This window comes from Otolemur garnettii, unplaced genomic scaffold (assembly GCF_000181295.1).
Source record: "Otolemur garnettii isolate 467f Iridium unplaced genomic scaffold, OtoGar3 scaffold00031, whole genome shotgun sequence".
In the NCBI taxonomy this organism is placed as follows: domain Eukaryota; kingdom Metazoa; phylum Chordata; class Mammalia; order Primates; family Galagidae; genus Otolemur; species Otolemur garnettii.
In genome coordinates, this window is record NW_003852426.1 from 2,663,539 (window position 1) to 2,675,924 (window position 12,386).

At 54.9% G+C, this 12,386-nt stretch overlaps 2 protein-coding genes across 4 annotated transcripts in view; both read right to left on the reverse strand.

Annotated features, from left to right (window-relative positions):
* Nucleotides 1-3,836, reverse strand: part of VWA7 (von Willebrand factor A domain containing 7) — a 13,787-nt gene extending 9,951 nt beyond the window's left edge. The window contains exons 1-7 of the mRNA XM_003789029.3: nt 3,637-3,836; nt 3,073-3,321; nt 2,509-2,790; nt 1,947-2,043; nt 1,295-1,405; nt 672-867; nt 408-577 (exon numbers count right to left, since the gene is read on the reverse strand). Of these exons, the coding sequence (XP_003789077.1) occupies nt 408-577; nt 672-867; nt 1,295-1,405; nt 1,947-2,043; nt 2,509-2,790; nt 3,073-3,306 (1,090 nt within the window). The 5' untranslated portion in view covers nt 3,307-3,321; nt 3,637-3,836. The remainder of the gene's footprint in view (nt 1-407; nt 578-671; nt 868-1,294; nt 1,406-1,946; nt 2,044-2,508; nt 2,791-3,072; nt 3,322-3,636) is intronic.
* Nucleotides 3,837-4,035: 199 nt separating this feature from the next.
* Nucleotides 4,036-12,386, reverse strand: part of VARS (valyl-tRNA synthetase) — a 16,077-nt gene continuing 7,726 nt past the window's right edge. For all 3 annotated transcript variants that reach the window (XM_023512914.1, XM_012804790.2, XM_023512913.1), the window contains exons 9-30: nt 11,211-11,375; nt 10,897-10,978; nt 10,197-10,316; nt 10,003-10,111; nt 9,820-9,914; nt 9,458-9,548; nt 9,082-9,206; nt 8,891-8,994; nt 8,645-8,803; nt 8,449-8,539; nt 8,210-8,315; nt 8,048-8,118; nt 7,837-7,962; nt 7,090-7,194; nt 6,939-7,007; nt 6,777-6,855; nt 6,535-6,662; nt 6,142-6,297; nt 5,764-5,970; nt 5,577-5,688; nt 5,120-5,445; nt 4,036-4,178 (exon numbers count right to left, since the gene is read on the reverse strand). In XM_023512914.1, the coding sequence (XP_023368682.1) occupies nt 4,110-4,178; nt 5,120-5,445; nt 5,577-5,688; nt 5,764-5,970; nt 6,142-6,297; nt 6,535-6,662; nt 6,777-6,855; nt 6,939-7,007; nt 7,090-7,194; nt 7,837-7,962; nt 8,048-8,118; nt 8,210-8,315; nt 8,449-8,539; nt 8,645-8,803; nt 8,891-8,994; nt 9,082-9,206; nt 9,458-9,548; nt 9,820-9,914; nt 10,003-10,111; nt 10,197-10,316; nt 10,897-10,978; nt 11,211-11,375 (2,695 nt within the window). In that variant the 3' untranslated portion in view covers nt 4,036-4,109. The remainder of the gene's footprint in view (nt 4,179-5,119; nt 5,446-5,576; nt 5,689-5,763; nt 5,971-6,141; nt 6,298-6,534; nt 6,663-6,776; nt 6,856-6,938; nt 7,008-7,089; nt 7,195-7,836; nt 7,963-8,047; nt 8,119-8,209; nt 8,316-8,448; nt 8,540-8,644; nt 8,804-8,890; nt 8,995-9,081; nt 9,207-9,457; nt 9,549-9,819; nt 9,915-10,002; nt 10,112-10,196; nt 10,317-10,896; nt 10,979-11,210; nt 11,376-12,386) is intronic.

Below are 12,386 nucleotides of genomic sequence, written 5' to 3' on the forward strand. Positions count from 1 at the left end.
AAAAAAAAAAAAAAAAAAAAAAGAAAATGGCTTTTGAGGGCAGCGCCCGTAGCTCAGTGGGTAGGGTGCCAGCCACATACACTGAGGCTGGCAGGTTCAAACCCTGCCCGGGCCAGCTAAAACAACAATGACAACTGCAACAACAACAACAAAAAATAGCCAGGCTTTGTGGTGGGCGCCTGTAGTCCCAGCTACTTGGAAGGCTAAGGCAAGAGAATCGCCTAAGCCCAGGAGTTGCAGGTTGCTGTGAGCTGTGATGCATAAGCACCCTACTGAGGGTGACACTCTTGTCTCTACAATAAAAATAAAAATAAAATAGAGTCATGAGGCCTGCTGCCTCATCAGAGGCCTTTATCCCTTGCCCTGGACTTTCCTTCCCTCCACTATCCTGGCCAGACCATAGTTACCTGGGTCATGGAAAGGAACCAGGATATAGTGGGTAGGCTCCATGGGACTGCCTCGCCGCTGCTCCACAATGTGGCGTGCTTGGATTTTGGCAGCATTGATCTCTTCGCCCATACTGCCTGTGGTGTCCAGGACAAAGCTCAGGCTGGAGGCTGGGGTGATATCCAGCAGCCTGGGGAGCAGGCCAGACACACAATGAAGGGTGTGCATGTTTGTCCCCAGCAGCTCCCCCAGAAGCACCTATCCATGTCTCAGAGGTGACTCACCTGGAGAAATCCCTGTCTCCTAGGCGGCTTCGTAGCAGGCTGAAGGCCTGGATGGAGGCTAGAAGGGCCAGATTTGCTGCCTGAGGGTGTAGCATGTGGTGGGGGGAGAAGCCTGGAGATGTGCTGTCTTTGTTGATGCCTCCCCGGGGTAATTGAGAGCTGCTCCGGTCAAAATGGCCACCGTGGCTACATTTCCCTGGGATGGGGAAAGGGATCTAAGGAGCAGGAGGTCAGAAGCCCACTCCCTCCTAAGAAAAAGAGGCTGTTTCTGACCTGGCCTGTCCCTCTTACCTCTCAGCAAAGGGTCAGCTAGAAACAATTACACTTCGTGGAAAGCAGTCACCACAGCACAAGGTGGATCCCTGATCTATCTCTCCATCCAGGCTCCCAAAGCTTCCCATTGTAATGGAGAAATTCCATCAACTGAACAAGAAGCTTCTCCCCAACCCAAGGATCACGCCCCCTCAGTGGGCCTTTCTCTAGGTCCCCACTCCTGACATCTCCTCCTTCTAGGCAGTGATGCCTCAGGAAATGGGACAGGGCCTACAGGACTGAAGTCCTGCAACAGAAACAAAGGCAATGACTTTCTGCTCTTCTTTCTGGGGAGCTTTCCTGACTGATACCTGGAGGTTTTGGGGGATGAGTTCCAAAGTAGCCAGAGGTGAGCAGTGTGAAGCCCAGCCAATTCCTAGGGCAGCTCAACTCTTCACAATCGGAGCAAGTAGGATCACTCACTGAGGAGAGAGGGCAAGCAGGTAAGGTGAAATTCTGCTACCCTGGCCTTTGTCCCTGTCCACCCAAACCTCACTGGGACAGGATAAGAGCCCATGGTGAGCTTTCTGAACTAAAACCTTAGGATTCATGGGCCAACAGTGACACTGAATATTTGTGACTGGGACTGAGCTAGAAAACCAGGGAAGGTGGGGACCAATCTGACAGGGATTGTGCCCTCTGCAATGCCGATAAGACATGAACCTGTCATGGATGAAGGCAGCTTCTGAGTCCTAGTTTGGTTGGGAGGATGAAGGGAGGCTCCGGTGAGCCAGGAGTGGAAGGAAGCCTCAAGAAAGACTGGACTAAGGTCTGGAGACCTGGTCTTGGCTACTCTCCCCATGGGAAATCACTTAACTAACCCAGCCTTTGGTTGGCCTGGGGGGCCTCATAGTCCTTGTGAAGATGACCTATGTGAGTGACCTTAGGATGTGACATAGTGGCTGAGTAGACGGAGGAGGTGGCTCCATGGGCTTCACCTCAACACTGGGATCACAGCAGTACCTTGTGCCAGGCTCTGGAGCTTGGGCCTGGGCCAGAGGAGGTGAGGGTGTGGCTGCTGCTCGCCCAGTTCCACCCAGTTGCTGTGACTGTAGAAATCCTGGTCCCAGGATAGGAGGAGAACAGGCACCAGTCTGACACTGCTCCCCATCTCCTGCCCTGATGTGCCTCCAACTTCCTCACCCAGAAAGTCTCATCCCAGCGCCACTGCTTCCACCAGACAACCCACGTCTCCCATTGCCCTTGCTCCATGGCTCAGACCAGAGTTTTGCCCAAGTGGGAAAGTCCCAGTGTGTCTTCCCACCTTACTCTGAGTTTAATCGCAGGCCACAGGGCTCTGCACAGAGTACTGCTCCCCTCTTCCTCACCTTCCCTTCTCTATGGCCACAGCACCCTCCTTACTGCTCCCACAGGAAGCATTGCTAGTTTGGAGGTGGGGAGCTAGGACACAGCCCCAAAGCACTGTCAAGCAGTGTCCATCGCTCCCAGATTAAGGCCTCCATGGAGCCCAGACAGGAAGGGCAAAAGTGAAGACCCCTCTAACCAATGCCCCAACTCTTCTCACCTGTAAGGCATGAAGTGCAGCCCCAAGGCGCTGGCGGGCCAGGCTGTAGTCAAGAGCTCTGGCTGCTATCATGGTCTCTCGCAGAGCTCCCACCAGGCGTGTGCGTCCTGGGCCCAGTCGCTCAGCATCAAAGTGCAGGTCAGGGTCATTCTTAGAAGTTGGCAGGAAGTCCTGGGCTGCATTGGCACGAGATACCTCACCTAAGGCTGCTCGGAAGCGCCGGGAAGGAAACCCAGGTCCAAAGTAGGCAGCAAAGAGGTCATCGGCAAGGAGGGTTCGGCCCTGGTGAGAATGGGGACAAGAGCTCCAGGCAAGCCCCTTGGATTGGACTGTTGCCCACATTATCTCAGCAACTGGCTTTGGAGGCTGGGTATAGATGGAACTGAGTGTGCTGAGACCAGCTAGGGAGGGGCAGTCCCGGATGTTTCTAAGGACTAGGTTTTAGGGCTAGGACTGCAGAGTATTGTTGCTGCCACAAGTGGGGTGCTGAGCAGCTGGGGCAGGGAGCGTCCCTTCTCTTGGCAACCAGAGCCCTCAAGGTCCCAGGGAATGGGGAGTGCTCACCAGGAAGTCTTCGAGACGCAGGGTGGTGCTTCCTAGGGGCGGCTGCTCCAGGAAGAGCTGCAGGGTGACGTTAAGTGCTGCATCCTCAGTCAGGTCCTGGTGGGTGATGGAGCCGGGGGCAGCCAGCAGGCTCCAGATGTTGGGGAAGAAGGCAGATGTAGGGGGCAGCAGCAGCTGCAGTAGAAGCAGTGCTGAGGGGCCCGGGTGGGATGGGGACACCTTAGCACAGAGCATGGCTGAGGCATGGACCTGGGAGATAGACGACTCTCAAGGGAAAAAGCGATGGCGACTCCAGGGCAGGCCCAGTTGTCTTCATGGGTACCTGCTTTGCTTCAAACACTGTATCTGCTCCAGCCTGCCTTCCTTGCCCTCTCCCCCTCAGTCACCCAGATAATCTGGGGGCCTTATTAGGCCACTAGGGACATGAACCTGCACCTGCCAGGATCTGGGTCCAAGGCTTCTCTCCGGGGGCCTCCTTCCCAGCTCCAGGCTGAGTCCTCGGCCCTGCCCCAGGGACACCCTTGTGAACAGGAAGCCTGAGTATCTCCTCAGGCCTTTCCCTACCTGGTTGCTGGGTCTCGTGGGCAGGGCTGGCCTGCGCGTCACAGGGCACTTAGGTCAGAGTTATAATTAACTAGACTCAGGGGAGAGGGAGGCCCCACCAGGGTGGGGATAGAACAAGCAGCCCCAGCCCCTCTGCTCAAGGCCACAAGCAGCAGCGGCTGCCAGGGCGGGTCTCCCTCTGCCCGCAGTGCAGAGGTAAGCAAGAGCTGGGGAGGAAGGCAGTAAGCAGCGTGACTCAGGCCTGGCACAGTGCCAGGGCAGACCCAGAGAGATGCATCCCTCTGCCACCCAGGACCAGCTCATTGCTCCAACACTGCTCACACTAGCAGCCTCCAAAGATTCAGGAGCTCACCCTTCTGTACCCCTCTCTACACTACCTTGGACACACACAAGAGATAATTTTGTGGCAAAATATTTTATTGCTGCCATTCCCATGGTGGCCCATGGGGCTCTGAGGGTTGAAGCTGGGTGAATCACAGCATCTTCTGAAATAGGGCGATGGCCTCATCCACCTTCCTGAGCTCTGCTTCTGTCTGCTGGAGCTGGAACGGGGTGGGGGGTGGGGGGCAAGGAGAATGAGGACCCAAGCCCAAGCAAGACCCTCCAAACACCCAGGATGAAAAAGCTGGAAAGATGGATGGGGACCATGAGAGGAGCAGTTTAGGGGTATGTGTGTGCTTGGCTGGCCATGTCCCCCTAATCATGTTAGCCTCCCTGCCAACACCTCCTCCCCCCATGATCCAGCCTCTTGGGTCTTGCTTTTCCTACAGGGTGGTTCGTTTCCAAGGACAAAGGGGACTCGGTTTTATTGTTAAGTACATACAAGAAAAAAAACAAAAATAAAAAAGGGGGCTCCTAGCCTACCTGCCCCATGCTGTGCCCCCACCTGGACAGAACACAGGCACCCAGGCATGTCATTTAACCTTCATTTGTAAAATGGAGAGAATACTGCACACCCCTGGGGGCTACGCAGAGAACCAAATGAGGTAAACTATGTCCACTCAAGGCTATCTTGCTCTTGGCCTCCATGCCTGTTTTTCCCTGTGTCTCTGCAGTTTACCCCACTGCTCTTCCCTGGAGAAATCCACGAGGCTAGGGGTCTGCGAGGGCACATGAGGAGGCAATCCTGGTCTTTTGAGGTCAGCCCAGTGGGCTCAAAAGTAAGCACCAAAGCTTGGGCTTCCTGACTGTGGGTCCTGAGTGCGGCCCCAGGTATGTTGATCTCCATGTTTGGGGCTGCTGGGAGGGGCAAAAGGGGATTGGCCAGGAGGCAGGGTGCCTGGGCTTAGGTTGGCCTCCATCTCCAATCTGTTCTGTGAGCCTAGGCTGTGCCCCTGCCCCTGGCTGCCATGGCATGTGAGGACTCGAGGCTCCATGCTTCCCTGTGGGGACTCCCCAGGGCTCAGTGCCAGTTCCAGTTTCCACAGTAGGGATTTGATGGAGGGAGTGGATGGTGTGGGAAATACCCACCCATACCACATACCTTGGCTTTGTCTGCCTCCTGGACTTCTAGGGGCACCTTAACAGGGTAGCCAGAGGCAGCACGGCGTTCCCGCAGACGCTGGGCTTGCCGTTGTGCCTCACCTCGCTTGGCCTGCAGTTTGCCTAGCTCCCGGGCTGGGTCCACCAGCCCCTGCAGTTGCAGGTGGATGGAGCAGCGGTCAGAGGCCAGGGCCACGGCGCAGCCCTGTGGTACAGGAGCTCCCAGGGCCAGGACAGCCACCACACCCGCACTGGCCAGTGCCTGCACGTAGCCCGACACAGCTGATGCCTGGGCACCTGTGGCCTCATCAGCCACTTCCAAGAAACCTGCCAGGAAGGAAGAAAGGTGAGGCCTGGCCCCAAAGAGACAGGAGACTAGGCAGCCACAGCTGCATACAGGGTCCCAGAGTGGGCTGAAGGGACAGTGGGATGGTTGGAAGTGGGGCCCTAAGGCTCACAGTCAGGCCGGATCCGGGTAAGGTTATAGTCAGCACGCAGGGAGCGCACGGCTCGAGTGATGCTTAGAGCCAGATCAAGGGCAGCTTCTGCTTCAGGGTCCTTCCAGGAGCACTATGGGGTGAAGAAGGGAGTAAGAGAAGCCTCGGAGGGCAAGTCAGAGTCCTCCCTCCAAGCTATGCCCAATACCTCCGAAGGCTCAGGGTAAGGGGTAACACAGAGGCTAGGGGGAGCTTGTGGTATCCTCCGGGGAAGCCTCTGGTACAGCTCCTCTGTCACGAAGGGCATGAAGGGTGAGAGTAGCCGCAGGCCAACGTCTAGGCAGGTATAGAGGGTCTGGCGTGCACACTCGGCTGCCACCTGGTCCACCCCATTCAGTATGGGTTTCAGGCACTCCTAGGGCAGGAGAGGCACAGGTCTGAGGGCTGGAGATCTAGCCTCAAGCCCTCAATGCACCTGTGAAGGCCAGGAAGGGGACAGGTTGGCTAGGTCCTCATGGCCAAGGTAGGCAGAGCTGGGCCCAGGGCTCTGCTGTTCTCTCCCCTATTCTCCCTGCCTGCTTCTCACCAAGTAAACATCACAAAGCTCATAGAGCCAGAAGCTGTACTGGGCCGTGGTAATAGCTGGGAAATCGTAGGCCTGGAAACCTTGGTTGCTGAGCCTCACCACCTCGGTCAGCCGGCTAAGGATCCAGCGGTCCACCAGGCTCTCGTGGCCTCCAAGCTGTGGAGAAGGGTACATCAGCCAATAGGCCCCAGGGAGGGGGCTGGGAACCATGGGCAAATATTGGAGGACAAGGAACAAGCCTCCAGTCACCTCAGGGGAGGACCCCAACATCCTGGGCTTTCACTGTAACCATGTGTATCAGTGTCTATCTGTCCCTCCTGCTACAGAGAGGCCCCTTGGAACAGGGGTGCAACCTGTGTGGGTGTGTCAACCTTGCCACCCACCAGGCCTTACCTTGGAGGTGGGTGAGGGAATGAAACCCTTTCCAAGGCCACGCAGGGCAAACTTGGTGGCATTCCAGAGCTTGTTGCAGAAGTGGCGGTAACCCAATATCCGGTTCACATCCAGGTTGATGTCACGACCTGGGTGGGGAGTGAAGTGTCACCATTGTCCCTCCCAGCCCACATCCACGAAGGAGAGTGAAGGGCTGCACAGGAGGGAGGAGAAGGCAACTGAAGGAGTTTTAGGGGCCATACCCTGGGATGTGTATGCGCACAGTCCAAACCGGAGAGCATCGGTGCCACACTCAGGAATCCCTACTGGGAAGTCTGCCTTCTACAGGGAGGGGCAGAGGAAAGAACGTCCTCAGCCAGTCCCCCAACCTTCTGCTCATGCTCCACCCCATCCCCTCTCCATACCTGCCCTTCTTTAGCTTTCTCCACCTCACTGGGATCCAGGTTGCTGTTCAGTAACTGGTCATGGAGGCCCTGAGGGTGGAGGTGGGAGTGGTCAGGTGGCCATGTCCACAGCCACATAGCCCCTCCTAGCTGGCCCAGCACTCAGCCCCACCTGCAAGGAGACTCCATAGATGACATCCAAGGGGTCAATGACATTGCCGAGAGACTTGCTCATCTTCCGGCCGTGAGCATCTCGCACGATAGCGTGGAGGTAGACCTGCAGAGCAGGTGGGGGGACAGCCCATGGGGCTGAGGAAGGACTTCCTTCTCTGGCCTCAGTGCCCCTCAACCAGAAGCCGACATCTGGTCTTGCCCACTCTGAACCTCAGCCCCCACCCAGTATCCCCACCAGCTCCTTGGGCGCCTTCATGTGAATCAGAAATGTTCCCTCCTGGCTTGGTACCCGTAGCACAGTGGTTACATCACCAGCCACATATACTAAGGCCGGTGGGTTCGAACTGGGCCCAGGCCTGCTAAAAAACAATGACAACTGCAATAAAAAATAGCCAGGTGTTGTGGCAGGTGCCTGTACTCCCAGCTACTTGGGAGGCTGAGGTAAAAGAATCGCATAAGCCCAAGAGTTTGAGATTGCTGTGAGCTGTGATGTTATAACACTCTACTGAGGGCGACATAGTGAGGCTGTATCTCAACGAAAAAAAAAAAAAGAAAAAAGAAATGTTCCCTCCTCCGGGAAGACGAAACTCTGAGCCAGGGTACAGAAGTCACTGAGCAGAGCCTGGGCTGGATTTCAGCCTCCACCAACCCCCAGGCTAGGCCACAGGCCCTGCCCCACACCCCCATGCTGAGCCTGAGCTGTGGTGCGGAGAACAGGTGAGGAGGGTCTCAGCAGTCTTCATACCTCTCTGAAAGGCAGTCTGCCGGTTAGCTTCAGGCCTAGCATGACCATCCGGGCCACCCAGAAGAAGAGGATGTCATGGCCTGTCTCCAGCAGTGTCCCCGGGTAGAACACACTCAGGTCTTCTGACTGGGGGCAGACAAAGGTGTGAAGGAGAGCCAAGCATCCACCTTCAATACCCTCACCACACCCTGACCTGGCCCCAGGAACACACCTGGTTGGGCCAGCCCAAGATAGAGAAGGGGAAAAGGCCAGAGGAGAACCAGGTGTCCAACACGTCCTCATCTGAGGGAGGCCAAAGGTCAGAGGTTAAGGGGGAACAGTGAGGATGAGGGCCCCAGTTCTTCCCCTCCTCATGCCCACAGCCCCGCCTTGCCTTGCTGAAGACTGATCTTGTCAGGGGACACTCCAAACTCCTTGGCTGCCTTCTCCCGGGCCTCCGCCTCATTGCGTCCACTCACCCAGTACCGCCCGTCAGGGTCCTGCCACAGGTAGTATGAGCACCCAAGGGGGTGCCTCTGTCTCTGCCTTGTCCTGACTTCTCCCCCCACCAAGGACCCAATAAACCTGTAGCTACCATAGATGCCCCTGTGTCCAGCTCTGGTCTGTCCTTACCTCCCCAGGGGGTACTGCTGGGTCACTGACAGTGATAAAATAGGCTGGGATGCGATGGCCCCACCATAGCTGCCGGGAAATGCACCAGTCCCTGCAAATGTGGGGGTGGGGAGATCAGGAAGGGTCTGGAGGTACCCCAGCCTGTGCCCTGTTCAGCCTCAGCCCAGACTCTCCCACACAGAGGGGCCCTGCGTACCGGATGTTGTCCATCCAGGCATGCCATGTCCGTTGATGGGCCTCAGGCAGAATGCGGAGGTCACCCCGAGTTACAGCAGCGCTGGCAGCCTGGGCCATCTCCCCACAACGCACATACCACTGTGGCCGCAGCAGAGGCTCCACCACATCCTTGGAACGGCTGGGGTTACATGTGGGGTGGGAGATGGGGTGGTGAGCATCCTGAGGAGCACCCTGCCTCCTCACCCCCTCTGACATCCACCCTCACTTGCAAAGCGGCACCACCATGGGATTGTCTTCCATGCCACGGAACAGCCCCCGCTCTTTCAGTGCTGCCAGTACTGCCTTCCTGGCCTCAAACCTGGGTAGGCTCTGGGTAGAAAAAAGGCCTCATCACATTAATGCCTACGTACCCCTCCGACTCCCCTAACAAGGGCCCCATGCCCAAGGAAGCCTCACCAGGAAAGGTGGAGGCACATTGACCAGGGCCCCATGAGAGTTCATGATGCTGATGGCCTCTAGCCCATGCCGCTGCCCAACCTCATAGTCATTTTGGTCATGTGCTGGAGTGATCTTCACCGCACCTGGGGTGTACATGGGGTGTGAAGGTCACAAAAAACTCACAGAGTGCCTTTCCACACTTACCTCTTCTGCTGAAGGATGCAGCTACCAGCCCATCTGACCCTACTTCCCTAACACAGTTCCCTGAGAACCAGCCCAAGTTCTGTTTGTCTGAAGCTTATTTTCTTTCTCTTCGAGAGAGAAGATAAAGGGCTAAGGTGTGCCTATGGGCTGCAGTCTCCCCGCCTCCCCACAGGGCCATCTCCACGTTCACCTGTGCCGAACTCCATGTCCACAAATTCATCAAAGACAATGGGAAGGCTCCGAGACAAGAATGGGTGGATTACACTTTTCCCCTTCAGGTGCTGCAGACAGAGGGAAACGTCAAGAATGCAAAAAGGTCTGGGTCCAACTCCTCCCTCTTTTCTAGGGCCCTGACTGACCCAACACCAACAGCCCCCCGCCCCTCCCTAAAAGTCCCAATGCCTGCACCCTCAAAGCTGGGAAAGGAACTGGAAGACAAGTTTTGATCCCATTTCCTCTCCTCAGCCAGGGGCCTTGGACCCTACCCTCTATCCCCACAGGCGTGGGAGCCCCTTCTCAGATAGCCTTTCCCCAGCTGTGGGTAGCCCCCACCTGGTATCTGGGATCTTTGGGATGGACAGCTACAGCCACATCTCCCAGCATTGTCTCGATCCGTGTTGTTGCCACCACCACCTCCTCGTCACTGTCTGGGGTGACAGAAGACTTCATGGTCTCAGTCTTGGCCCCCTACTACCTCCCTCAACCCAGCCCAGGATCTATGCGCCCGACTCTCACCTGAGCCTTGAACCTTGTAGGCAAAGGACACAAGGACCCCAAATTCCACCTTCTCCTTGTAGCCAGGCACAGAGAGTAGGGTGCGACCTGTCAGCTCCTTTTTATCCACCTGTAGGATGGGCACTTAGAGAGGCAGCCTAGGGGCAAAGGCTGGAGATGGGCACAGGCCTAAGGGCAGGAGCCAGGGGAGATACCTCAATGTCAGAGATGGCAGAGTTGAGGGTGCAGGACCAGTTGACAAGACGGGTACTGCGGTAGATGACACCTTCCTCATGAAGCTGGACAAAAGCCTCTGTCACAGCTGCTGAGAGTTTCTGGGGTACAGCAAGGGAAACTCAGACAATGGGCCTTGGTGCCTGGGGCCCAGGCAGACACCTAAGGCAGCAGAGTCCAGGAAGACCTGTCCTGCACAAGGTCCCATCAGTCAGCACACAGACCCCTTTGAGGGGAGAAGTACTTTTTTTGAGGGAGAGAAGGGACTATGGCAGTGGCTCTCAATCTGTGGGTTGCGAACCACACGAACTGTATTAAAGGGCTGCGTCATTAGGAAGGTGGGGGACCACTGGACTATGGGAACACAAGAGTAGGCAACAGGCCCTGATACTGGAGATGGCAAGGAACCTGCTCAGCTGGGGACAGGTACTAATAATGCACAGAATTCTGGGAGTTTAGGATCCATGAGAGGGGGAGACCTCATCATATATGGCCTGGAGGAATCTGGAGTTCTCAGAGCAGGACAGGGAGTACAAATGGCCAAGATATGGAGAGGGCCATGACATGGGGTGAGCCCACAGTGGTATCCTACTGGGCTCACCTCCTGGGGAAAAGCCATAAGATATACTACCCTGGGAAGCTCCCCATTCCTGCCCTAGCCCCAAGACCCCTCCTACGCACAGGGTCCATGGTAAAACAGGCTCGATCCCAGTCTAAGGAACTGCCAAGCTTCTTTAATTGGTGGTAAATCCGGTCACCTTTCCTGGAAGTGGACAGACAGGCTGGGGTGAGCACTCAGGCCTGGGCTGAAAGGAGATATCGGTAGCTGATGGGGCAGTGTGGCAACCAGTCAGCCCTCTGAGATTGACCTGGGGCCAAGTGACATCGTGCCTTTGTGAGTGGGTCTGACCCTATGGCTAGGAGTCACAGTTACAATAGTCTTTTCTGGACAGGGAGACAGGACTATAATGCCCACAGGGATGCTGTATACTCACTCCTCTTTCCATTTCCAAACCTCCCGTAAAAATTCTTCTCGGCCCAGCTGGTGCCGGGTCAGCCCCTGCTCACGCCATAGTTTCTTCTCCACTACTACCTGGGTGGCAATGCCTGCGTGGTCACAGCCAGGGTTCCACAGGGTGGTCTCCCCACGCATACGGTGCCTGTGGGAGGGTACAGACGACCAAAGGGTGAGCTGGGCTGGTGGAGCCTGGCACCAAAGGAAGCAGAGGCTTTAGGCAGGGACTCAATGGACTCTCAGGAAAGAAGGGAGGTAGGTGGAGCTGGAACTCTGGATTCTAAAACTAGTCAGGGAGAGATCTGCAAGAGCCTACAAAGAGGAAGGAGATTCTTGTCTAATTGGATGGCAAAATATATGAGAAACCTATGATTGTTAAAATAAGTTACTACATAGGAATGAAGTAACAGATAAAAATAACAAAGTAATTGATTAGAAGAATAATCTGATAGTAGATAATTGGGAAATCTTATATGCCACAGAAGATAGGAACTATTTTATGAACTCCATGACTCTGTTAGGTATTACTGTTAAAGAAGTGAGGCATAAGAAGTCTTCATAGGAAATGAAGATAAAAATTTTTATTTCACTAAAAGTATCTTGTGAGGCTCAGATTAACTTAGCAAAATAATTAATCAATCAAATGTCATGGACATTTGCAGAAAATTCATTGCTTGAGGAAGAAAAAAAAAAATCCTGGCTGGGTGCAGTGGCTGTACTCCTCGCACTCTGGGAGGCCAAGGTGGGTGAACTGTCTAAGCTCACAGGTTTGAGACCAAATTGAGCAAGACCGAGACCCCTTCCTCTATAATAGCTGGGTGTTGTGGCAGGTGCCTGTAGTCCCAGCTGAGGCTGAGTGAGGCAAGAGAATCACTTGAGCCCAGGAGCTTGAGGTTGCTCTAAGCTATGATACCATGGCACTCTACCAAGGGTGTCAAAATGAAATTTTGTCTCAAAAAAAAAAAAAGAAAAGAAAAAATCCAAGTCACTGTTATTTCATTTTTGATTCTAAAATACTGATGTACATCTATTTAATTAAAGTAATCAGAGTTTCCAACATTTTATTTAAATCATGTATATTCATTAGAAAAATATTTCTTTTTTTTTTTTTTTTGAGACAGAGCCTCAAGCTGTCCCCCTGGGCAGAGTGCCGTGG